Source organism: Strix aluco, chromosome 30, assembly GCF_031877795.1.
Source record: "Strix aluco isolate bStrAlu1 chromosome 30, bStrAlu1.hap1, whole genome shotgun sequence".
Classification (NCBI taxonomy): Eukaryota; Metazoa; Chordata; class Aves; order Strigiformes; family Strigidae; genus Strix; species Strix aluco.
Genome location: NC_133960.1, coordinates 571,136 through 596,990, shown reverse-complemented (window position 1 = coordinate 596,990; position 25,855 = coordinate 571,136). Strand labels below are relative to the sequence as shown.

Below are 25,855 nucleotides of genomic sequence, written 5' to 3'. Positions count from 1 at the left end.
GCCGCGCGCGAGCCGGCGGCCGCAGGAGGAGGGAGCGCTCCAAGATGGCGTCGGCGGGGCCCGAGTCGGGGGGCAGCAGCGGCAGCAGCGGCGGCCTGGCGGGTATGGGGCGGGGCCCGGCGCCGGCGGAGGATCAGGGGGGCTCTGCGGGGGGGCCGGGGGATGTGGGGCTGGGGGCGTTGGGGGAGATGTGGGGCTGAGGGGGACCCTATGGGGCTGAGAGGGGCGCTCTGGGAGGGGGGTAGTGCTGAGGGGGGCTGTGGACGGGTGAGGTGCGCGGCGCGGGGGGCTGAGGAGGGGCCTTTGGGGGTGTACGGGGGGTAGTAGGGTCGTGGGGTGCGTGGGGCCGGGAGGAGCTGGGGGGGTGGGAGGCCTGTGGGGTGCGCGGGGCTGGGTGTGGACAGGAAGGGAGTCGGGGCCTGGGCCGGGCCCCGCGTGGGGTGGGGATGGGCAAACGCGTGGGCCGGGGAAGGGCTCTCGGGGCGGGCCGGGGGTGGGCGTGGGGGGGAGGTCGGTGCTCCGGGGCAGCGCTGGGGGGTGAAGCCGGGGGTGGGGGAGGCCTCTGGGGGTGGGGGGGGACACGACGAGGAGGCTGAGCTCTCCGGAGGGTGTGTGGGAGTGAGCGCTGGGGGGTTATGGGCCGAGGCCCGAGTGGGATGGGCTTCCCAGAGCCCAGCTGGCTCCGTGGGGTGGGCTGGGGCTCCGTGGGGTGGGCTGGGGAACCGTGGGGTGGGCTGGGGTTGAGCCTTCGCTAGGGGAGGTGGGTGTGGGGCTGACCTTTTCCTGGGGAGGAGGCTGGGGGTGTGTGGCGAGGACCCTCCGGGCATGAATGGGGACCTGGGGGGCTTACAACCCCCCTGCAAAAGGGTAGTTGGAGGGAGCAGAGGGGTTTGGGGAGGCAGGACTGCGTTCCGTTAAAGGGGGGCTGCGATGGGCTTGGGGAGCAGAGGGGTTGGTGCCGGGGGAAGCTTGATTCTCTGTTCCCTTGTATTTTTAGAGCCTGAGCCGTGAGTCTGGCCGCTCGCCTCCGGGGTGGTGGCAGGTCCCTGGACTTGGCTGCTGGGGTGCAGTGGGTGGGGGGAGCCCAAATCCCTTCCTTTAGTCAGGACCGTGCTGGGGAAGGGGGAGGATGCCATCTCCCCGGCGGGGGCACCCTCTTCTCTGCTGCATCTGGTGTTGGGCAAGGCGAAGGTAGCTCGTCAAAGCCGTTTGGCACCTGTGGGAGGCAAGATATTGTGGGAGCGTAAACATCTTCTGGGCAGACTTGGTTTGATGAGTAGAGCCGGAGCGGTGGGAGTCAAGGGGAAGGTCCTGAAGGCCTCTGACGGCGGAAGGTTTCTCTTGCTCTGCTGATTTAAAACGTGAGCTGAACCAGAAACACGCAGGGTTGGAAGTGGTCACCGTTCTCGTCCCCGCAGAGGGGTGGTAACGAGGGGTGGAAGCCTCGTCTGGGGTAAACCAGGGCGCTTTTGGTTCGTAAACCTGCGACTCTGCCTCCTGCCAGCGTTTCACAGGTCTGGCAGCGTTCTTGGGGGAGCCGAGAGCCCTATTCCCCTCTCCACAAGCCCCAAACCAGCTTCTTCACGCTAGTTTGTGGCTAGAAACCAAAATGACTTTCTCAAAGCCTTAAAATTTGCATTTGGCAAGATCCAGCCATCCTTTTGGAGCTTCCCTGGCAGAGAGTGACCAGGTTTTTTATTTATTATAATGCGATACGCTGAAGCTTCGCGGTCGGTGTGACAGTGTTTGTCACCCAGGTCACAGTGAGGAAAGAGGAAGCCCAGGGGAAGACCCGTGGCCGAAGCTCGGCTTCACTCAGTGCTCTCAGTGTTGGTGTTTTGCACCTCAAGCCCCGCTGCCTGCTACCCCACTTCTAGAAGTGTTTAGGGCCAGATCGTTGAGCACCACTGGAAAATAAATTAATGTAGTTATTGGTCCGGCGTTGATGAAGTATCGTCTAGCGGGGATGCCTGTATGTACGTGATTTTCCAGCCTCTGAGCTGCGTCCTTTGGGGCAGTTTTGAAGACAGACATCCAGCGTAGCCGCTTTATCTTTGCTCGCCGTGGGAGCAGGCACGGGGGAGTCGTACCTGTCGGTCCGATAAAGCCAGTTTTGTGAGGGAGAAGAGAGCGCTTGGGCCCTCGTTGGCTGCGGCAGCCGCGGTGCCTCAGCGCAGGGCTGAGCGTCCGGGGGCCAGACCCCGGGGTCTTTCTCTGTTGCTCTGGGGCTTCCTTTGAGATCTTGATCTTCTCCCCTGCTCGCCCTTCTGAGCTGAGCAGGAGCCGGCTTCAGAAAGCTTGAAGGGTTTCGAGAGCGTTACTTAAGAGAAAATATGCAAGTACACGAGTAAATCTCTTCTCCCTTCCTGGCGGAATAATTGCCATTGTTTGCTTCTCCGGCCAGCGAGGTGTTGGCTAACGCGGGTTTCCCACAGGATTTGAATTCTGGTTGTGGCAGAGGCTCCGCCGCGTGACGTGTGCGATACGTGACATACGCCGACCTCGGCTGATCCCTGACGGCGCAGGCTTTAAACCTCGGATTTCAGCCCCGCCGTCGGGACGCTCGGGGCCTCTCCGGGTGGTTGCCCTCCAGCCCGGGCAGTGTCTGGGCTTTGGGTAGGACCTAAAGCTCCTCTGCAGCTTCTGGAGGAAGCGGGTAGAGCTGGGGGTGGCGAGAGCTGGCAGCCGCAGAGGGCGATCCTGAAGCAGCTGTTGGAAGGGGGCGGGTGGTTGTTTTGGACACGAGGTTTTCCTTTGGCCCGTGGTAAACCTGAAACCACCTCAAACCCTGCCACGGCTTTTTGGGGGACTGTTGCCCTCAGTGGCCCATGGTGCCGGGGACTATCACTCTGCTTTGGCATTATCCAGCGCAGGTGAAGGAGCTGTGGGTGACTTTGAAACCCCTCCCGGGCCCAGCAGGCAGTGGTTCCTCCTCTCCCGGCCTCCATGTGTATTTAACTCTCTGGGGAAACACCCAAAGAGATTTTCTTATTTTGCTGCTTTCGCTTTGAAGCAGCATCTGCCAAAAAATGCTAATGTGGGATTTCAGTTGTTTGGCCCTTTGTGCCTTGGGTGCCGCGGCTGCTTTATAATTATGGGTCCGAGTGAGTTGAGAGTTCATTGTCACCCCGGCGTCAGGCCCCTCCCTGGAGTCCACAGACAAAAGAATTGCTCTCAAAATGGCTCGGTCACTTCTGGGCGCAGGAAAACCATCCCGACAGTGAGCTGAGAGCGGGGTCCCGAGCTGCTGAGCCCTTAATGTAGGTGTAAAACACCCAGAAAGACTTGCCCCCCCCCTCCCCGCCCTCAAATTCCTGCAAGAGGGACAAAGCTTTCTTGATCGCACCTCGCCGAGCGTGCAGGAGGGAAGATGAGTTTATTAAACAGAAACATCTGAATGGCTCATCACCCTCAAGCTTAAAATAGGACTGTCAAATGACTCCCAGTCCTGTCTCTGTTATAAAAACCTCTTCCCAACCATCAGCTGTGAAACCGCGGTGGGTGTCGCAGGTTGGTATCGTCAGCCGGGTCCTGTCGCCCAAACTCTCGACGGCCCTTTTTGGTGCCGTGGGAGTCGTGCTTGTGTGTGATGCCCACCCCGGCGCGGGGCAAAGCTTTTCTTTAAGATGGAGACAAAAGATTACTGTCAAAAGAACAAAGGTAGGAGCCAACTTGTCTAAATAAATGACAGATTTGTCTGTCGGAGGGAAGCTCGTCTGGCAAAGCGGTAGCTAGGAAGCGAGTGAGAACCGTGCGGTTTTGGGGGGACACCAATGAACTGGAGTACCATTTCCTGAATTATAACTGAATTTCCCTTCGGAAAGTAAAAGCCGCTCCTCCCTCCCTCCGGTTCCGCTGTGTATTGTTGAAAAGAGCTGCTCGGTGGTTTATTTCTCCTTCCCACCACCCCCGTTAGCCCTGCAGGGTTGTTGAAAAAGCCTTTTTTTTAAATTTGAGATGGAGGTGAGTTACTGCTGCCTGCGCCGCTTCCTTCCACTCGCCCAGAGCTTCCTTCTCCAGGATCGGGGCTTCGTTTTCCCCCAAACGAGGTATCGTACTCGTTCTTCCCCGTTCTTGATTACTATGTAATAGCGGTGATTAAAAGTATTATCTCACTGCATCCCTGCGGACTCTGCCTTGTTTAAAAAGCGGAGCGCTCCCAGGGCAGAAAGATCTCTTACATCTGACCTAAATCTTACTCTTCTGGGAGAGGATTGTTTATCTTCCCCCAAATTAAGAAGGTGGCGGAGCAGGCAGGAGGCTGATTCTGGTTTCCCTGTCGGCGGCTCCCTCGCGAGTCCCGTCACCGCTCAGCTGGAAGAGGGGCCGCTGACGCGCTCCCTGCCCGGGCTCGCTGGTGTTTGCAGGGCCGGCTGGAAGAGGGATGCTTGGGGCATTTGTCGTTAGGATTCGTGTCCCCAGAGTAGCGCCCGGTAGCTGTAAAGCTGGGCTTTAAATTAGGCACCCTGGAAAACCTGGTGCCTTTGTGTTTCTTGAAGAGGCGTTGCTGTCTGGGAGCGGGGATCAGCTTAAATTCTAAATCATGGAAGTGTTTTGGTGGAAAGCGGGAGTAGTGCCGAGCTGTAAAATCGATGGTCTTCGGCCAAGGGGAGGATTAATTTTCAAATGGCAGAACCTTGTGCAGAGCCGACGTGCCAGGAGACGCTGCTGGAGGGAGCGAGGGTCCCCCCAGCCTCTACAGGTTACAGGGGCAGGACTTGCCATCAGACATTCCAGAAAGGGGTCTTGTCCAAAATGCCTTCAGCAAAAACGAGTCTGCCCCCTCTTCTGCTGGGAAACTTGAGAGCGCCTCGATCCTCCTCCCCTCGAGATAGTTTTGCCATGACCCGTACGGAAAAGCCATAACGGGAACAGTCGCCGGCCGGCGGCTCGCGTGGCTGCGATAGCCCCTGCTCCCGCGTGCTCCAGCTCAAGGGAGTTTTGCTGAGCTTGCTCGCTGATTTATTTTCTTCTGATTGTGATTTTTGCAGTTCCGTGGTGCTCTTTGGCTCCCAAGTAACGAGGACCCTCAGAGTGGGTGTTTCTGGGCGAGCAGGAGGGCACGGCTCCGGCCGCGGGGCTGCTCCCGGGATGGTGGGGGAGGAAATAGGGCCAGGAGCCGGGGGCAGATGCTGGAAACTTTCGCTCATTGTCCTTTTTGTCTTCAGTTTCCACCCTTTGGTCCTACCATCTCCCTGCTGTCTGCGGGCCGTCCCCATCCTCTGCTGCTGAGGACGTCGTGCATCTGAGTCTTATTTGATTTGGAGATTTTTTTATTTATTTCAAATGTTTTTCAGTGGAGAGAGTAACTCATCAGTCAAGACGTTCGTGTTTCCAGGCACACGTAGGCAGGGTGCCCTTGTGAGCACTGATCTTCGGTCCGGCTCTGCTGCGCTGCCGAGACACGAAGGAGAGCGGGTTCCTTCCCAGCTTTGTGGGTTTTGGGTTGGAGCTCCCAAATAACTAGATGCCGTGAAGCGCGTCTTTCCCTGGAATCGCTGGGATAAGCCCCAAACGGGGGATCCAGAGTTTCAGCGGGGTCTGCTGACGTGAGCGCTGACCTGCGCTCGCCGACCTCCGGGTGACGGCGGTGGAAGCCCAAACCCCAACCTCTTTGGTACGTGGTCTCCTCACCTTCGGGGAGCTCCTCCTCCGCTCGCCTCTGTGGAAGGCGGGGGAGTTGCTTGGTTTAGGTTTTTTTAATTGATTTCTAGATGTCGTGCCTGGCCTCAGCTCTCTCCTGGGTACTTAGAAAACACTGGGAACTTTGTGCGTGGAAACCGGTTCTTCGTTCTCCCCCTGGCCTCTTGGATTATAAAACGTCTTTGTTTCCCCGTGGCTAGGTGTGCTGGCCTCCTCACAAAGCGCTTGGCAGTTTGCTGGTGAGGAGAGATTGAGGAAGGGTTTACTGTTTCTGCAAAGCACCGAGAAGCGTCTAGATAACGTTACAGAGATTGCGTCTCCTCTCTCCTTCCCTGGGCCGTTTCCCAGCGCGTCACCCGCTTGCCAGCGCGGACACGTCAGCGGGATCCGGTGACTTTCGGGAGCGTCCCGTCCTGCGCCTCCATCAACAGACTCGTAAAACAAGTGTAGGGGAGAGGAAGATGTGCTAATCCGGGGCAGTAAAATTAGTCATGCGTACATCAGCTGCCGACCGCTAACGGCGGTGGGAAAGATAACCCTGAACAGGAATCTCCAACGCGCGGGAGCTCTTGGTCGGGAAACTGAGTTATCGAGCTCTCTCACGGCAGCTTTGATGCCGTCGGTTTAATGTCCTTAACATAATTTATCGGAACAAATCTATTGATGCAGAGAATTTCAAAATTATTACTCATTGCTTGGCCTTCTGGCCAAGATCAAGTGTTTGTAAGTGTTTTATCTTCCTCTGGAGGGCCGTGGTCTGCGCTGGCAGGGCGGGCTGCGTCATCTCACGGGTTTTCTTCCCTCTCCAGCTGCTGTTGGCTTTGACTCCGAGTTCAGGCCAGACTTGTACAGTTTTCCATAAGAGCTTCCTGAGAGAAGCAGATCCAATATTTAGGCTCTTATCTTCCAGAGCCGTGGGAGAGGTGGTTGTATGTGACTGAGGTGCCTTGCTCGAAGGGTTTTGCTTGCGAAGTTTGGACCTTTGTTTTCTTAACTAGTGGAAATAGGATTTCTTTTCATGTTTCCTTAACTTTCTTGGGGAAAATGTCTCTTGTTTCTTCAAGTAGCTGAAGTATCAGTTCACCGCAACAATTATAACCTTCTTGTTTTCCCTCGTATAGATTTCAGCTTTTTGTGCTGCTCGGTGATGTCATTTCGAAGAGGTAGATGTGTTGCATATATGTGCTTATACAAAGCATGGTTTCTCCCTCTCCAGTAACCAGCAGCAAAATGCCGCGTTACGTAACTGTCTTGGCTTTTCAGGATTGACAAAACTTGGTGGGTTTTTCTTCCCCTAAATAAGCTGCTGCCGCTCTCGACAAAAGCCGCTGTTTTGTTGAAGTGTGTTGTGTAAGCGCTCTCCTGACATCTAAACAGCTCTCCGCATCCCCGTGCGCACCAGCAGGATTGTTCCAGCGCGGCTTTTCTGCTTCGGTTTCTGCCTGGTTTGCACTTTGGGGAAAAGAAATCGCGCTGCTACTCCCGTTTGCAGCCGTGGCCTTGGATCGGGGCGGGGGAACACTCATCCCAAGAGACCTTTTTTTTGGGGGGAGGGAATTTGCAGGTAGAGAAAAAAATGTGTTGGGGGGTTTCTGTGCAGACGACGAGTTGGATGTGTCCATGGAGGCTCCAACGCGCTACGTGTCCTCCAGGTAGAGTTTGGTGGGTCTGAGGCTTGAGCTCACGGCCCACGTCGGTGTGCGCGGAAGCTCTTACCGCTGCTGCCACCACCTGCAGGCAGAGTCCGAGCGAGGAGGGAGAAAATTCCCATTTTTGAGCATTAAGAGGACCTGGCTGGGGAAGTCCCGGGCGCTCTCTGGCCCTGGGCACTTGTTTGGCCGGGATGGACCCCGCGGGCCGGGGCGGGGGGGCAGTGCATGCCGCTGTGGTGTGTCCTGGCGCTCGGCTTGTCCTGCTCAGACGCTGGAGAGTTCAGCTTGATGATGTGTTTGGGTGTGCTAACGTTTTCACTTTTTATTTTTGTCCAAAACATGAGGCGCAGCTAAAATCTGTCTGAGCAGCTCTGTTTTAAAAATAGAGCGGAGCGGGTATTTGTCCTGGCTGTACCCAATTAGCACGCTCATTTGCTAGACGAGGCGAGCGAGGATCTGACCCGGATGCCTTGTTACATGCTCCTTCCACTGAAATACTTGTCCGAACCCTTCGCCCAGGTGCCGTAGCCACAACTTTGTAGCTTTTTTTCCAGCGGTTCTGTCGCGGTCGGTAAGAGAACGCTGTCTGTTGTTGGCTAAAATAATCCCGGCCAGCGAAGGCTGGCGGAAGGCAGGCAGCTATTTATTTAGGTTGATTCAGCTTCCAGTAAACAGCTCCGAGGAATGCTCTGAAATGGCCCCTAGGAATTGCTCCCAGAATCACGAAAGAAATGAAAAAGGAAACTTCTTGGGACATCAAGAACTCGTTTTGGACAGGACTTTCTGACCCTGATCTGTTTCCTTCAGCCAGAATTAACTGTTTAGGTCTCTCAGGCCATTTTTTCAGTTGTCAATCTGGGTCAGAATTAGGTCTGATGAATTCTTTCATTTTAGAGGTGTTTAAACAGATCCAGAAATAGCAGCTTTTTTGAAATGGTCTCATTCTCTTACGTTTACGCCATTGAATTTAACACCTTCGCTTCTCCGAGCTCTGTGTACGTGTGGGACGACAGAAAACTGCCTTGACGCAGCAATAAGAAGAGGTGGAGATAACTGAAACGTCTTCATATGGAAACCTCTTGAGTTTTGCTCTCCGACCTCAGCTAGTAACACTTCTGGTAATCGAGAGAGCTTGTTTTTGCAGGAGGACGCGCCACAGACCTGTACGTAGCCGTAGTCGGAGCCGAGCAGACTCGTCAGCTGCGTGTTCATCCTCGTGCTCGGGTGTGAATAAGTGTGTTTTGTCATGGTCAGACAGGAATTGCCAATTTCCCAATCAGCAGCAAACTCGTATGGAAACTGGAGGGAGGGAGGGGGAGCTTCCTGCCGCGGAAGCTGGGTGTGCTGGGACCGGAGCGATGCTCTGACCGCAGGCTGCAGCTTTCCCTTGTTGACTCACCCTTTCTTGTAACCGCCCCGATCGGGAGGATCGTTGTTGTCGCTTCCCAAATCACTACGGGAAGGGGCAAACCGAGACACCGCGTTCTCGGGGCAGTGGGGGAAGAGGAGAAGGTGAAGCCGATGCTTTGGTGTGTGCTGAGATGCTGTATGACTTCCTTAAAATCACGGTGAAACCTCCAAGATAAGGGGTGGTAGCAGGGGGGACGGAGCAGCCGCGCTTTGGGGTGCTGCCTCTTCCAGCTCCTCTGTTCTCGCTTTTAATGGTTGTTGCATTGATTAAGGCAGCAGAGAGAAGATTTGCTGCTGGGCCCTCTGGCGAGGGAGCTTTAGTCAAATCCCAGTGGAACACGGTTTTGCACAGACGATTAAATATTAACACAGCGAATCTCCAAGGTGATGAGGCTGGTGGTGCTGCTTCAGGATCGCTTAAATCACGGGGCTTCTAGAGGTTTTGAGTTACATAATTACAGATACTTGCTTAAAAAAAAAGGCTTAATTGCCATCGAACGTGTGTTATGTTGTGATGCCTGGGATGTTTCCTCCATCCCTGTGTCCTGATGGATCTTGGCAAGTTCCCAAGGTTTGTGGCAAGGTGATGGAGTGGAGCTTTATTGATTTTTGTCGTAACACACTAAGTCACAGAAGCTTCCTTCTAGCTGGAGATGCTCCCAAATCTGGGCCGGTGGCGAGGGGAGGAGGGAAGGGACGCAAGAAGTGAAGCGGAGCGGCCGGCTCCAGAGAGCCCCAAGTGTGCTGGGAGGAGGAGGAGGAGGAGAGCTGGCCGTGAGAAACTTCAAACACAAAAATTAGAGCTTGTCGGGACAAACTTTCTTGTCTTTAAAGGGAGATGAGAGGGGGTGGGAAGGTGGTTGGAGCCAGTCCTGTGCTCTCTTTGTTTAGCAAAAAGTGTTTGTCACAGATTTTCTTCTTGTTTGCTTGTTTAATATGTATTGAAATGAGAACTTTGATCACTCGATAAGGGGATCAGAAGGCTGCTGGATTTTGCTGTTAAGTACCTCTGTTCCTTTTGCTGAAATGCGGTTTTTGTAGAGCTGTGGCGCTTGATGAAATCACAGCGTGAGTCTTTACACTGCCTGGAACAGGCGAGCAGAAGGGGCTTCTCCGCTGAGCGAGCGGTGGGTGGACCCAGAAGGATTTTATGTAGCAATGCTTAATCTGGTAAAACAATTACTGGACGTCGGGGGAAGCAACCCTGCGCCTACTCCGTGGTACGCCACGGGTGTTGCTCCTGGGTGGGGGCGGTTTTATAAGGCTGTGGTCATGGCTCCCACGTAAAAGAAAATGAGTTGCTGTGTCTGAAACAGAAAGAAAAACAAAATGAAAGAGCTTGTCTGCTGTCCTGGGCTGGAGGCAGAAGGCCCGTCCCTGTTTTATGCATCTTGCTGGCGAGGGCAGTGTCCCTGTCCTGGGAGCTCTTGGCTCACCGGCGCTGGGCTCGATCCAGCTGGTGGCTTTGTGGGGTATAGACGGACATCGCGGAGGGCCGGTGTCATCTAATTGCTTTTTTTTTTTCCTTACTGCATCAAAAAAACCCAAGATGGGAATCCAGGCCTAAAAGATAAAAGTTAATCACCTCATAGATATTTAAGACCACAGTAGTTATGAAAATCCCCTTCAAGCAGAAGGGTTGATGTTCTGGGCCTTTTACTAAAAGGTTTGGAAATAATTTTAAGATGAAGCGTGGTCGGTGCGTCTAGAAACACTGCAGAGCCCTCGGCCCTCGCGGTTCCGATGAACAGATGGCAATAATCCCGCGAAGCCCTGGAGCTCACCGGGGGCAGGGAGGGTGCGGGTGCCCTCGGCAGGCGGCCCCGTGTCTGCGTGCGCAGGCGGAGGAGCGCGGGAAGCGGCGGAGCGGGGCAGCCCCGAGCCGGCAGCACCGACACGGAGCTCAGTCTGGCCGGGGGGAAGCAGAACAGCGTTTCCTTGCGGCTTGACAAAAATCCTCTCTGCTGTAAGAGGAGAAGCCGGGAAGAAATCAGCCGTGAGTCAGTGCTTTTTCAGATGCCTTAAAATGTTCGTTGGAACCAAGGCGATGTGTCAGGCTTTTTTGTGATGCATAATAATGATTAAGGCTTTCTGAGTGTGGCTTTATTCTTTTGACAGGATCGTCTACATTCAAAAAATCACTCACCCCTGAGGTAAGTTTCTGACCGACAAGCTGGTTTGTTCCCTGGCTGAGAGAATGCATAATTTCAGACTTGTCAGCTGGTTTTGGATCCCATTCAAATTGGGGGTGAAGCAGGCAGCAGTCAGTGCAGTACGCTGCAGGTGGTCCTTTGGGAAATCGGAGCATTTCTCCTTACTGGGGGAATCTCTGCTTAAAAAGCCCAGCGTGTCCTGGAAGTGAACAATTCCCCTGCCCCCAGAACACCCCATCGATCTGCCGCGAGCACGACGTTCAGCTCGTTTTGGCTGAGAAGCACCATTTAGCAACTGCGTGCGTTAGACAGAAGATGATGAGTCAAGCGAGCTCCCGTGGCGTGAATCAGAGTAGAATTTGCCACCTTCCTACAATGTTTCCTCAAAGACTTGTACCCTTCCTGGCAGGAAGCATGGTGACTGCCTGCGGTTGGTCCAGACTCTCTTAGAGCTGGTCTGTTTGTGATGATGGTGACTAGGAAAAGGCAAACCCTTGCAGGTGGTCTTGCATGAAGGTGTTTCTCTCTAATTAGATTTCTGGCCCCAATCACGCAGGAGTCAGTTGGTTCTTTGGAGGCATTTCAGTGCCGTGTCCTCCCTTTGCCCGCACGCGGGGGTCTGGGGCTTCGGCAGGGTTCACTTCGCAGCCTCCACCTTCGAGAACAGCAGAATCATGCTGGGGGCTCTGGGCAGCCACCGGCCTCTGCCACGGTGGGTTTTACATCCTTGGTTCTCACCCACTTCTGCTCCAATCCTAGATGCCGGGTGGTTCTGGGCAGCCAGGCTCACAGACGATAAAGAAAGGGCACAGAGGAGTGGACTCCACGGGCGAGACTACCTATAAAAAGGTGAGTTGCCTCTTGCACAGCTCATTTGGCTGTTGCCATCCTCTTCGCAACGCAAGCGCCGTCCAGGGCAGCAGCGTGTCTCACAAGGTTCGATGGTGGGTGACGACTGTGACAGTCGCTGAAGATCTTGGAGGAAAGGAACCGAAGGCCTGAATGTGTGCTGCTTGGCTTCTCTTGTGTAGCCTTCTAAAGAGGGGATTATTTTTAAACTTTGCCCATTGGCAACACTTCCTAGGCCTCTTCTGGCTTATTGGGTGCTTTCTGTGCTCTTTGGGCACAATGGTTTCTATAGATCTTGTGGCATTACTGGAATTTGCTTTACAAAGGGGAGATTGTTTGGGTATTTTTAAGAGGCCTGTAAATGTGGGTATTTTGTGGATGTTGCTTCCCGTTTGTTGGACTTCATCAGACTGGGCCGACTTTCTTTGAAGCGAGGTTGACTTCTGGGATGTAGATTAAAGGGGTAATGACTTGATTTGGGCATTTCACAGCTTTGTGTAAGCGAAGCTTCTGGTCTGAAATCTCTGATTCAGATGTACCTCCGTCTGTCTGTGGGGAATCGGAGGGGAAGGGAGGAATTCAAAGGGTGTTTCTACAGAAGCCAGCTTTCGTTACACTGCCCTTGTTGGAGCTGCTTGTGTCGTCAGGATGGGGACCTGGCTTTCAGTTTCCCAGAAAATTCAGAGGTAGAAGGTTAGACAGCAGTAATAGGAGAGGAAAGTAGGAGCCAGTGGAAAATGCCTGAAAAAAGGGTCCCAGAAACCTGGTGGGACGCTGCATGGCATTTATCTGGGAAGGAGACTCACGGACGGGCTGTCTGTTTTCCAGCCCCTTCTTTTCCAGGAATGGTAAGTTGTTTTTTAAAATTCTTTGCCCTATAAAAGCAACTGTAAACAGGCAGGCAGCTGCTCAGCTGATCGTGCTGGCTAATAAAAGAGAAAAATACTTGTTCCTTGGCAACCTGGCCCTGTGGCTCTGTGTTCACAAACAAGGCAGCAGTGCTGCGCTGTTGGTAAGTTCTGTTTCTCAAGAGAGAAACTGTGCTGGGAGTTTGAGCAGGGCCAGGTGAGCTCAGATCTGTTTTCAAGCAGCTTTAGCCTTTAGAGGGTAAGGAAGGAAAGTGGAGTCGAATTCTTCCTCCTTCCCCATCTAATACCGAAGTAAATATCAGATACAAACAGGTACCTGAAGCAGAAAAGGACATTGTTGACACGCTGGAGTTGCGTGCTCTCCGGGGAGCTGCGAGCAGGTCTCTTGCAGCTGTGAGAACAGAAAACCAATTAAGTGGGAGAAACATTCCCGTTCGTTTGACAAGCTTCATGGAGGATGCGTGTCTGGGGAAAAAAACTTGAAATGTTTGTTCCCCAGATACTGCGGTGTCCTCTGCCAAATGCTTTGATCTGCAGCGATTTGTTGCATGTGGCAGGGGGCTGGGCTTTGTTTGGCTTAAGGAAACAAACACCAACGAGTGGGATCCTGAGCCCTGGATCTTGGTCTGGGCCCAGTTGCTTTATGTACAAGCCAAGCGAAACGTCCCTGAGCTGCACAAATCCAGGCTGCACCTGCTCCGCAGCCACAACGTTTCCAGCAGGTTTTACGGCAGAGCTCGGATCCCCGCACCCCGCGACAGCCAGCTGGCGAGCAGGGCTTGTCCCGGCCGCTCGGGGAGAGCCGGGCCAGCGCGCCGCCGGGCTGGGACGTGCCTCAGTGCTCTGAGTTGAGATCATGTGTTTCGCAGGCAGAAGAGGACTCTGGGTGGGAGTAGCTGTCCCAAGAACACAGTCCTGCGTTGTTCTTGGGCGATGCAGGAGCAGGATTCGTGTCTTTGCTCCTTATTTAAATCTGACAGTGACCTCCTTGGGGTTAAAGAGTGCGACTGAGCAAGGGAGGCAGGAGAGGGAGCGCGGCAGCACCGAGCAGGAGTGTGCGTGGCGTGCGTTGGGTGGCGTGTGTGTTGGCTCACACGTGCGTTGGGGTGTGCATTGGGGCGTGCGTGGGCCCTGCCTTGTCCCGTAGAAGAGCTGAGCCTGCGCAAGCTGGGGAGCTCACGCTTCAGAGCGTACGGTCCCAAGACCAAGGTGACAAGAAGTGAGTCTCTCGTCTCCCCGCTCTGACTGCAGGATGTAGAGAGGAGTGCTGGGGGAGGACAAAATGAAGTTCAGTCCTTTGAAGGACCAGCTGGATGTTGATTCCAGCTCAGGTCCTTCACTGCCCCAGTACCCAGAGTGCAAACACCGAGTAGGGTGCTGTCGGGGATGTGGGGCTGTTCCCAGGTGTTCCCGTCACCAAGGTCAGTGAGGAAGGAGTGAGGGAAGCTGCAGCCAGCGGGTGCGGAACACCCCGGCTAACAGCGCTGTTTGAAACCGCGGGCTCTTTTCCTTAGCTCCTTTCATTCCTACTCCCAGTCTGCTGCTCCACACTAACTCATCTTCTCTGCCCCTCCAGACGACATCATCTGCCTTGAAAGGTGCCATTCAGCTGGGCATTACGCACACGGTCGGCAGCTTGAGCACCAAACCTGAAAGAGATGTTCTCATGCAAGATTTCTACGTAGTAGAAAGTATTTTCTTCCCAAGGTCGGTGCTGGCTTTCTCCTCTCCGTGGTGCTTCGATAGCGAGCAGCAGCACTGGTTCCTCACGCTGCCTGCGCGTGGGGAAGCTGCCCCAGAGCCTCTGGCTCCTGCTGCTGCCTGTTCCTGAAGAACCCTGGCCCTGCCTGTACCAGCGGGCCTGGGGACAACCGCAGGCTGCCTGCGGGCTGTGCCCCCATGGGTCCCTTTGGGTGGGTCCTTCCTAGCTCTTGTGCGGGGTAGAAGCAGCCCAGCTGGTGGGCATTTGCTTTTAGGGCAGTTTCTTATGAAATGTTTCAAATACAAATCCTTGCGTGTGCTTCTCCTTGATCAGTGAAGGGAGTAACCTGACCCCAGCTCATCACTACAACGACTTTCGGTTCAAAACCTACGCCCCAGTGGCCTTTCGCTATTTCCGGGAGCTCTTTGGGATCCGACCAGACGACTATCTGGTAAGCGGGCGGCTGCCGCGGGTTCCCGCTCGTTTTGTGCTCTGTGTGACGGGTGCTTGTCCTCTTCCCCGCCTTGGAGCGGTGGGGTGCTGCGAGGCCCCGTGGGAAGCTCTGGGAGCGCAGCGGCGGGTGCTCTGTCTGACCCTGGGGTTTGCCTCTGTTGGCATTTAAAAGGAAGAGCCTTCGCCCTGAAGTTTCCCGTTGACGTTTCTCACCTTCTCCTCCTCAGTACTCGCTCTGCAACGAGCCACTCATTGAACTTTCAAACTCGGGGGCCAGCGGGTCCCTCTTCTACGTGTCCAGCGATGATGAGTTTATCATCAAAACGGTCCAGCACAAGGAGGCTGAGTTCTTGCAGAAGCTGCTGCCTGGCTACTACATGGTGAGTGGCTCGGGCGAGGCTTTCTCAGCGAGCTGGGGAGGGTCCCCGGCCGCGGAGGTGTGCGCGACGCTGCTCTGCGGCGCCCGGGAGCCGTGAGCGGGGGTTTGAGCCGTGCCCCAGCTGAGCGGCAGCTTCTCTCTCGGCTGACACGAGGTGCCTGGGTGTCGTGAGCCCGGGGTGCTGCGCGGGGCTCTGGGCTCGCGCTTTGTGACTTTTGGGAGGTCGCAGGCTGCGTCGTCGCCAGCTGCGAGCTCTTCGTTGCCTCCTCGCTGCGCGGTGTCAGGCCCGTGGTGCTTTGTCTTGCAAAGCTCTTTCCCTTCCCAGGGTTCTGTCTGCAAAGAGTTGAAAAACTCTTGATTTTTATACAGAAGCAGCGGCAGCTTTGGGAGGAAAGGCGCATTGATTTCATGGAAGTGGCAATAGCAAAAAAGGCTTTATCAGCTCCGGGGCAACGCCAGAGCCCAGCCTGGACACGCTGCGTGCGTGATGCGACGGCTCGTGGTCGTGTCCCGCCTGGCCCCTCTGCGAAGGGGAATTCAGCCGCTGGGTGTTCTGGCCCCGTAGACGTGCCTCAGCGCTTCTGATGCTCTTGGGGTCACTACCTGAACTCCTTAAACTGCTTCTGAACTTACAAATATTTTTTTCTGTGATTATATCCCAGAACCACGTTGTTTTTCTTCAAAATTCTGTCTAGTGTCTTCTGCGGCTGCGAGAGTTTAGATCATCTCTATCCTGACGTATTTAGCTTGACCTAAGCACCAAATCTAAGAAGGCTTAGCACGAGATCTTCAAAGCCTCCCCAGCTTAGCTTCTGCATGAATGAGCAGCAAACTCCTTCCTACAATCTCTCTCTGGCCCGCTCAGCTTTGCAGAGGCTACTCACCGTAGGCAGCACCCGTCTGGTCCCCGTGTTCACCTGTGCTCCTCTCAGCTTCTTTGGCGACAGCTTTGAGCCGCCACCAGCTCCATTTCAATACAGGAAGGAGCAAATAACTCCTCTAACTGGCGTGCGAATAACCAGAACAGCTTTGAAGGTATTTCTTTGTCTTTGGCATTTCAGAATTTGAACCAGAACCCAAGGACGCTGCTGCCAAAGTTTTACGGCTTGTACTGTGTCCAGGCCGGAGGCAAAAACATTCGCATCGTCGTGATGAACAACCTGCTGCCGCGCTCTGTCAAAATGCACCTGAAATACGACCTGAAGGGCTCCACCTACAAGCGCCGAGCGTCCCAGAAGGAGCGAGAGAAGGTCTTCCCGACGTACAAGGACTTGGATTTCATGCAGGACATCCCAGATGGGCTCTTCTTGGACTCTGACATGTATAACGCGCTCTGCAAAACGTTACAGAGAGACTGTTTGGTGAGTGGAAGGGCAGGGCGGTGTGGGGAGTTCCCTTTTCTCTGAGCCCTTCCCACGCGCAGGAGGTGGCAGCTGCCACCCTTGTAGCCTCTTGACCCAGGTTTTTGGTGGTGGCACAGACAAGAAGCGAGACCTGGAGCCCAGTTTTGCTCAGTACTTCCAACCTGAATTAAACCCAGTGCTGCCCCCAGAGCTGGAGGAAGCACCTTCTGCCGAGGTTGAGCTCTAGATTAAACCTGAATTAAACCCAGCGCTGCCCCCAGAGCTGGAGGAAGCACCTTCTGCCGAGGCTGAGCTCTAGATTAAACCTGAATTAAACCCAGCGCTGCCCCCAGAGCTGGAGGAAGCACCTTCTGCTGAGGTTGAGCTCTAGATTAAACCTGAATTAAACCCAGCGCTGCCCCCAGAGCTGGAGGAAGCACCTTCTGCCGAGGCTGAGCTCTGGAGCAGGGCATATCGGGGAGAGGGGTGGGATGCTTGGCTGAGTCTGGTCTCAAGTTGGGCGGCTGTGCAAAAAGTCAGTGTTTTCCCCTGGCTTGGGTCCTGCCCAGGAGCACCACCGAGGGCTTTCCTCTAACTCCCTTTGGCGGCTGAGATGAGCTGACTGTGCACGAGCTGTGGATTAAAAACCGTCCCCTCGGTACGCTCGGGGCTCTGGGCGAAAATGCTGACTGCGCTTCTGAAAATGTCTGCTCTGACAGTTTCCCTGGGCTTGCAATAATGAATTAGCCTTTGTTGACTTTCTGCCCAGGTCCTGCAGAGCTTTAAAATCATGGATTACAGTTTGCTTGTTGCAATCCACAACATCGATCTGGCCCAGCGAGAGCACGCGATGGCGGACGGGACGTCCCAGGCCGACACGCGGCGCCCCGCTGCCCAGAAGGCCCTTTACTCCACGGCCATGGAATCCATCCAGGGAGAGGCCCGGCGAGGTGGCACCATCGAAACAGATGACCAGTAAGTCTGTGTGGGTGTTGCCCTTCCCAGTGACATCCTGCGAGGAGTGAGGGGTAAAACCCAAGCTTGGCTAACGGAGACTTAATTTAGATGCAGACTAGGCCATACAGGATGGCTGTCGCGCTGGGCAGAGAGGGCTTGGCATCAAATCTTGTGCTTTTACCTTTGATTTCCCTTCCTTTAACGCACAGAAGATCTTCTTGCTTTCCAGGTGGCATTTGAGAGTTCTCTGCCCACCAGTTATTGGCAGCTTCAAGTAGTTGCTTCCATCCACCTCCAAGAAGCGCAGCGAGTGCTTTGTTAGATCAGACTTAACAGCCCGTAGAGCCCAGCTGCCATCTTAGAACAGGTGGTGGTAGATTCTCTTTGCAGTTGCTTGGTCTCTTCTCACGCACGAGTTGGGTTTAATCCTCATCTTCAATAAAACTGTCATACGGAGGGAAAAGGGGGTCAGTTCTCAGGAGATTTAGCTGATTCACTGAAAAAGCATTTAGCTCCGGCTTCTCTTCCCCTTCATTAGCTGAACAGTAGGTGCCTCCCGCGTGTCGATGCTTGTTAAATATTTTGCTTAATACTCAGCCCGCACCGGGCTGCGTGACAGAGGCAGTGGGGGGTGAGAACCCCCCGTCTGACGCCTGGGCCCTGTCTGCTCTAGGATGGGAGGCATTCCAGCCCGCAACGCCAAGGGGGAGAGGCTGCTGCTCTACATCGGCATCATCGACGTCCTGCAGTCCTACAGGTAAGAAACATCTGAGTGAACACCGCAGCGCTGTCTGCCCCTGCTTGGTGGTTAAGGTTGGCTCTCAAGAAATAGTTAAGACACAAATAAACCTTTTTAAAAATTCATTTACCACTGTCTGTTGAAGTCACGCGTTTTGGGATCAGTTTCTGGGTTTTGCTTACTGTATTGACTTCACGTTCCGGGAATAGATTTACTCTCATGAAGTTGTTTTTGTGTGCTGTGGTTGTACACAGGCACTGTGCAGGAAGTGGCAAGAAAAAAAAACAAGTGGTGGCTTAAAATGGCCACAGTCACTTCTCCCTATAAAATGAACCTTTTCTGTTTATATGGAAATGCAGCGTGCAGAGGGTCACACGTGGAAGGTCTCTGTTAAATGGCATCGCAGGTTCACTGCCCCGATAATGACGCCTGTGAAACCCCCCTCGGGAGAGTGAACTGTGCAGGCAGCCCTGGTGCCTGTGGGACGGTCTTAGAAAAACGGGACGATGAGGAGAACCCAAAACAGTCGATTCTGGGGCGCACTCGCCCCTGTGGCCACCAGCCGGGCTCGGTGACGAGCCAGCGTGGCGGGATACGGACAGCGGGGACCTGGTGTGAAAATTGTTCTTAATTCTTTCCTTGGTCAGATTTGTCAAGAAGCTGGAGCACTCCTGGAAGGCCCTTGTACACGATGGGGTAAGCAGAAAAATACCCCTTTTGAACTTGTTCAGCGCTAATACCAGTGTCTCTTTAAGCTGTGCCCACTGTCCTCGCTCCTCCTGGGTGCAGGATCCGGGATTTCTAAGGCGTGTGTTTGCCCTCTTAGATATGAGTATTTCCAGGTCCTCTCAAAAATGTTGGTTTTGTTAATGCTGGTCACCTGTGCTCATTAACGAGTGTTGATTGCTTTGGCTGTAACGCCTGCTGCTTGTAGCTAATTGCTTCTCACAGCTGCCCCTGAGAGCGACTCTGAGAGTCCCTGTCCCCAGTCGGACAGTGTATGGGTCCAGGCTGCCGGCCTGAGCAGCTCGTCTTAACCTTGGTCACTTCTTAATTCAGATTCACACGTTAATGTTTGTCCCTCGGACTTTTAGGACACCGTATCTGTGCACAGACCCAGCTTCTACGCCGAAAGGTTCCAGCGGTTCATGTGCAACACGGCGTTCAAGAAAATCCCCTGTAAGTACCTCGGCACAGCCGTGCCCTTGGCAGTCGCCGGGTTTCTGGCGGCTCCCGCTCAGCAGCCGTGGTTTGGGAAGGTGGAGGACAGCGTGACAGAGCTTTAGTGTCACCTCTTCCTTCCTCCTCGGCTGTTCTTGCCTCACAGACGTGACCTTAGAGGAGCGGTTTCAGCCCTCAGCTCGTTCCTTCAGGGCACAGCCCTTGTGCCAGACTCTCACTGGAAAATTGCTGCGTCGGGTCTTTTCCTCCTTCCTCAACGTGTTAGAAAAGTGCTCTCTTGGTTTTTTGTCTTGAAGTGAAGCCCTCCCCTTCTAAGAAGAGCCGCTCTGGCACGGCGGTTCCTCGGCGGAGCTGTCAGGGAGGAGTGCCTTCCCAGTCGCACACGTCGTGCGAGACAAAAGCACAAGTAACGACAGAGGCGGATGTGGAGCAAGGTTGGTGCCTGGGCTAAATAAAGAAACTTAGAGAAGTTATTTTTCAGCTTGCATTTGTCTAATTGAAGCTTGCTGCCTCCTGAGCTGGGCAAGACACCTCCACGTTGCTTTGTGGCCTTGCCGGGGAGGTTCTGGGGCTGTGGGTGCAAGAAACCAGACGGGGCCAAAAATTCTTACACACCACACGGCGTTTGCCAGCGCTGTGAGAAAGCCTGGAGGAGCAGCGAGCCCTTCAAACGCTCGGCTCTTTCCAAGTATTCTGTTGCAACAAATGCAGGGCAGGATGATAAACCTCAGTAAAAGCCAGGCTTTAACTCGCAGGTGGGATAAGACCAGGTTGTGGAGGTGGGGAATTGTTTCTTCCTGGGATTTTTCAGCCTCGTCCAAGCATCCAGCGTGGCCCCCGCTGGCCCGGGAAGTGGGCTGAGGCTGCGTGGCAGGGCCCTGTGCCTGTCTCTTCCTGACAGCTCGTGCCTGTGGGGTTTGTGCCGGGGAGAAGCTGGGTTTAGGCAGTTGTGTGGAGGCTTGGGCTAACGGAGAACTGCCTGCATGGCTGACTCTTCAGCGCTCACGTGTCTTAAACGTCTCGGGTGGGATCCAGCGTGGATCCCGACCCCTGGCTTGTGTGGGAGCTCGTGCCACACGATCCCACTTGTGCTGGTGATGGAACAGTCTGTGCTTCAACTCAGGTTCCCACCTTGGTCGCCCAGATCTCCTGCCCAGGACCCTGCCCGTAGACGAAGCCAACAGCGATTCCATTGCCACAACCCTGTCCACGTCTTCCTTGGGCAGCGGAGGCCTCAACTCACCCGCAAACAGGTAAGGCTCGGGCTGTCGCGGTGCATGGCAGGCCGGCAGCTCCTGTGGCTCAGGTTCGTGAGCTGTGGGAGGACTTTGTGCTGCTTTGTGGATGTTTTGGGTTTTGGCATGCTCAGAAACACCCCTTGGAGTGGTCCGTGTGTTGTGGAGCAAGTTCAGTGCTGTCGGTTCAAGCATGTGCAAGGGGGGAGCATCGTGTCGCTGTCCCAGCGAGCAGCCCGTCTCAGATGATGGGATTTTGCATCTTCTGCTTGGCCTGTGCGGGGGTCCCAGTGGCTTTTAGTTCCTTGTGTGTTCTGTGTTTAACGGCTTTGTTCTGGAGTCGAGGTCATTGTGCTCGTTAAAGTGACTTGGTGAAAGTGTCACTGCCAAGATGTATGTGAAGAGCATTAATGTGGTGACGGGTGACGCTGAAGTCGACCTTCCTGTGGCTCTTTTCAGAGGGTTGGGCTCTCAACTTACTGATGGGGTTGGCATCGAGCTCCTCCAACCCCTCGGGAAGGGAGGCTGCAGGATGTGTGCGGGTGCCGTTCAAAATGTCTCGGAAGCTGAAATGCATGGAGAGCCCTGAGGGAGCTGGTGGCTGCCTTTGAATGTTTCATTTCTTGCTGAAGTGGTACGACGAGCAGGGACGAGGAGGAGCTGTGGTCGGAGGACAATCCCTTTCGTAGAAGTTGGTCTGAGGTGTTAACTTCTCTGCCTGGAAGCAGTCGGGAACCATCTCCCCCATTCCCGACCCGCTGCGTGCACGGTGGCACTGAGACGTGCCCGCCCTCTCCTGAGCTGCAGGAGAACACGGTGCCATTGCAGTTAACACCTCTTAACTCCCTCCGTAAAACTTCTTGGTAGGGATCCCACACCAGAGCTGCTCCTTTCCAGTACGTCAGCATGCCTGAGAGGTTCTTTTAACTTACTTAACTGCGGGTCTCTCTCCTTCGATCTCTACGTAGGTCAGTGGGCGTACAAGTGCACAAAGCTGACAGCTCAGCAAAGGATTTGACTAGAACAGCTCCCGGCATCTTCTTGTCTAGGTGAGGGGAGGAACCAGCCTTTGCCTGACGCCTTCTCCTGTCTGGAGGGTGACACCCCCCCGGGGTTTGGCCTCACGCTGGTTGCTGGCCGGCGGTCTCAGACTGGGCAGTCGCTGCTGTCCCCGATGTCTGTGTCTGCTGGAAGGCTCCGCGGTAGAACCTCTGGGGCAGGTGGGGTGCTCCTCACCCTGCGGGGCGCTGAGCGGGTCAGAGCTCGGCGGCGGAGGGAGCCAGAGCAGCTCAGGGTAACCAGGTGCGTAGGTGAGGCAGAGGCGGGGCTGGGCCTTCCTGGCCGGGACCCCCACGTCTCCGTTGGGGTGTTTGTGCGGGGTGACTGAACAGCCCGATGCTCCCTGTGCTCTGGCAGGCTGCGCCGAGCCCTGGGGCCAGCTGCGGGAGGGCCGAGCGGGTCAGGCCGACCTGAAACCTCTGCTAGTCGCCAGGGCACAAACCCTTGGACTTGGCTTCTCGCCCCGGGGCCGAGGAGAGAAGCTGCAGTTGCTGGATCCTCGGCAGGAGATGGGGCAAGGCCCAAGCTGGGGATTGGAGTCCCTCAGCCAGCGCGTCGCAGCCTTTTAGCTGTAGGGTTGTGGAAGAAGTGGGGAGATGACGGGGTGTTGGACTACAGCAAGTCTTGTCCTGTGCCCCACGCTTCCTCCTGTCAGGCGCTCGGCGTGCCCGTGTTGTACGTCCTGCTATAGCTCGTGTTCAGAGCATAAAAGGTTTGTAAAAGGTTTGCCAGGTGCTTTTTTGAACAAGGGTGCCTCTGTCTGAAAAGGCCGAGACTTGCTGAGCTCTGGTGCTTCGTGGTTTCTCTGTCCCTGGACTGTTCCCACCCAGGACCATTTCTATGCTGATGAGGTGCTTGAAGGTTTCTGTTGAAGAGGTGCTGCTGCTTGGCTGGACAAAAGATCCTCATTTCTAATGTCTGAAGTCATGTGGGACTAGGAGGGATGATTTTCTCGGTGGTGCTTTGGGTGCCTGCCCCAGCAGGGATTGTGCTGCCTGTGCCTCCGTGGTGAACCTGCCCGAGAGACGCCTCTGTGCCGCGCCGGGACGTTCCGTTGGCTGGGTGCAGCAGGGCAGCCCGGAGACGAGACTTTACTGACCGCTCCCGTTTAAAAACTGCTTTACAGGTCTCCCCCTTCTGTTTCCCCAGCGGCTCCCCGGGGCCTTCCATACCCGAGCGCTCCGCAGAGCTGAGAGAGCAGCTCGAAGACCTGCAAGAGACGGAGATAAGCTTTGTGAGTACTCCCCTGTCCGGGAGGCACAGAGCGGCTCTGGAGGCGGGTGGAGAGTCGCGGGGGTCGTGCTGGGAACGCGGGCACCGAGCGGGAGCGGATGTGCTTCATCCCCCTCCGGTAGGCGAAGCTCAGCCTGCCTTGTGCTTGGCACCGGTCGCGCTCTTGGGATCACTCCAGGAGGCAACAGGGACCGTCCCCTCTCCTGAGGGCCCAGCGCGGGTCTGGTGGCGGAGATGAGACGGGACGAAGCTGTCCAGGCGGGTGATAAACGCTCCCAGACCCTCCTCTTCCAGTGTGAGATGGTGGTTGGGGTAAACCTGAACTTGGCAGCCCCCTCCACTCCCCTCGGCCAGGGTGGGGAGAGGGTCCAGGGCAAGGTGGGGCGGAAAACCTGCTGCTCTTCCTCGGAGGAAGGCAGAGCCCTCTCCAGCATCTCCCCTCTCTTCTCTTCACAGTGAAGCAACGCCGACACCGCTGCGATGGAAGCAGATTGTTCTGTGCTCTGCGTGGTCTGTGGAGTCTGACAAACGTTCAGCCCCCGTTGCTGATTTATTATTATTTTTTTTTTAAAGTAATCTTCTCTGGACAGAAACCTAAAAGCTGGAAGGCTGGGCTAGACTTAGCGGGATAGGATTAACAAAAACCGAGCCAGCGCAGCTGAGCCTCGGACACCTGGAAGTCTCCTTAGAGCAGAGCCCGCCGCTGTGTCCCTGTGGCCTCCTCCTTTGAAGGCTGGCGGGAGGAGGAGGAGGAGGAGGAGGAGCTGCTCCGTGTGGGCTGAAGGCCTCCGGAAAAGGGATCTGACTTTCAGGGAGTTGGCCGCTTACGACGCCGACGCCACAGACCTTGCGAGAACGGGCGACTCCTCGGAGTTACTGGGAGGGAAACGGGCGTTAGAGCCTCGTGGGGGCAGTTTGCGACAGAGCGATGTGGTTTTATTTTGTATTTTAAACAAGTTTTTAATTTAAATGTTTCTCTGAATTCAGTCATATCACTTCTTTTTAGTCCTGCAGTATAGTAATTTTTTTTTTATTTTTTTTTTTTTTTAACAAATAGGTTTTTTTCAGTGTTTCACCAGAAAGTATCCCACGTGAGAGGCAGGACGGGGGAGCGGCAGCGGCGCTGGCCGTGGACGAGCTCCCGGTGGCCGCAGCCGCCCCGTTTTCTGCCCGAGCCGGCGCCGAGGAGAGCTCGGTGCTGCGCTGGCGCTCGGGGGACTCTGGACGTGCGAAGCTTTTAAGACGTCAGGGAGGTTTCGGGTGACTTTGTCCCGCGGTTTTTAAACGAAGCCCTTTCGTCCCTTCCCCGCCGAGCAGGGGGTCGCAGGAGGAGGGAGCTCTTTGTCAGGGGCACACTTTTTTTTTTTTTTTAAAGTATTTCTTAAGCAAACGGACCAAACCCCACCTGCTCCGCTCCCTCCCGCTGCCTCGCCCTCCTGCGGGCGCCGCGTGCAGACCCTTCCCCTTTTTATAGCTCCGCTGCCCCTTTCGGATATCTCGCCCGTGTCGTAGCTGCGGTCACACCGGTGCTCCCGGCGGCCTGAAACCGAGATTCCTACGGAAACGGGACAGATTCCTGCCTCCGCAAAAGTACGGGGCGTTGTGAGTCCGATTTTAAACACAATAATAAGCTGAAAGGGGGGGTTGTTCTGCGGCTGTTGCCCCGCGCGGGCTGCGGACGCTGCTCTGGAGATCTCGGAGCAGATGTTGGACTGATCTTTATTTTCACTAAATGCTTTTTTTAAAGAAATGAAGTGACTCTTCCCCGTGTTCCTGGTGGGTTAGAATCCTCCGTTCTTTTTTATATATATTAAAAAAAAATAATTTAAAGCTTGCCCTTGTGGTAGTGCAAGGGGTTTCTATACTAATTAGCAATGATTGCTAAGGAAACAAAGAATGTAGTGGTGTAGAAAGGGATTTTTTTTTTTGTTTAGTTGATGTTTCAGAGCCAAGTCTCTTCCCACCTTCCACTTCAAAGTGGATGCGACACAAATATTTTTTTAAGAAAAAGCTTTTTTTTTTTTTTTTTGTTAAATCTATTCTTTTTTTTTCCGAAAGACCAAGCAGAATGGCCTTACTCCGGGTCTCCGGATCCCCAGGGGGGGTTGGTGGAGCGCGAGGGCAGTCGCTGTTCACAAACTGGTTCTCAAGGGCTCTCAGACCTTTTGACACCGATTTATCGTCACGACGAGACCCGGGAGCGGGAGGAAGATCGGCTCGGGGCCGCCCGCGCCGTCGCTGCTGGATCTTCCCGTCTCCCTCCCCGGCACCTCCGACCCCCCCGGCAGGTTTATCGCTGAAGTGACTGTCTATATTAGACACTTGTTTCTTATTTTCCCTCCTAACCCATATTTGTTTTGTTTTGTTTTTTTTTTTTACCAGGAGGGAAGAAAACCAAGTCTCAATTTTTTTCATGATTTAATATTTATGAAGCTGTATTTAAGTGTTGTGTTTTGTTTTTTTTTTTTTCTTTTCCTGGGGATAGTTACTCAGCGAGTAGGAGGGAGGTGGGGGGGTGGCGTTTCTATATTGACCTCTGCTTTGTAATGGGTTTTCAGAACCGCTTCTTTTTTTGTGCGCGCGTGTTTCGGAGCGACGGGCGCCGGGTTTTTGTGTCTTTTTAAACACCCGAGCGGTTTTTTTTCTTCAGCGCGGGGAGGGAATTCGGCTTCTCCGGCCCCACTGGGGAGGGATCGGGGAGCAGCCGCCGCCGTGACCTCCGCAGCACCGGGACAGAGCGTGGATCGATTTCTCCTCCTGCTCAACGTCGGTGTCGCCACCGGGACCCCCCGGGGGGGCGCGGACCCCCCCCAGCCCCCGGGGGAACAGCTCGTGCCGCGCGTGACCCCCGTCCTTTCGGCTGTGTAACGCTTGTGGCCTCGTCTGCTGTCTCTTGGCCGCGCAATACACCGTGTGCTGCTGAACCGCTGCGCCCGCCTGCTCTGTCCGGGGGGGCCGGGGGGGGCGGGGGGCGAGGGCCGGGGGGACCCTCTATGT

The 25,855-nt window shown here is 54.9% G+C and overlaps 1 protein-coding gene across 7 annotated transcripts; it reads left to right on the top strand.

Annotated features, from left to right (window-relative positions):
- Positions 1-7: 7 nt before the first annotated feature.
- Positions 8-25,782, top strand: PIP5K1A (phosphatidylinositol-4-phosphate 5-kinase type 1 alpha). Of its 7 annotated transcripts, none has more exons than XR_012621206.1 (17): positions 8-102; positions 10,824-10,858; positions 11,618-11,707; positions 14,153-14,283; positions 14,612-14,729; positions 14,959-15,111; positions 16,172-16,471; positions 17,223-17,428; positions 18,084-18,167; positions 18,797-18,845; positions 19,244-19,328; positions 19,628-19,765; positions 20,455-20,584; positions 21,535-21,615; positions 22,775-22,859; positions 23,315-24,448; positions 24,917-25,782. XR_012621206.1 is itself a non-coding variant. In XM_074809698.1 (16 exons), exons 1-16 carry the CDS (start codon positions 45-47, stop codon positions 23,315-23,317), a joined length of 1,746 nt encoding a protein of 581 aa, XP_074665799.1. In that variant the 5' UTR covers positions 8-44; the 3' UTR covers positions 23,318-25,782. The 7 variants fall into 7 exon arrangements, 5 of the variants coding, with proteins under 5 accessions (XP_074665799.1, XP_074665800.1, XP_074665803.1 ...); XR_012621207.1 differs by having other exon boundaries at positions 23,315-25,146; positions 25,509-25,782; XM_074809698.1 differs by having other exon boundaries at positions 23,315-25,782.
- Positions 25,783-25,855: the final 73 nt, after the last annotated feature.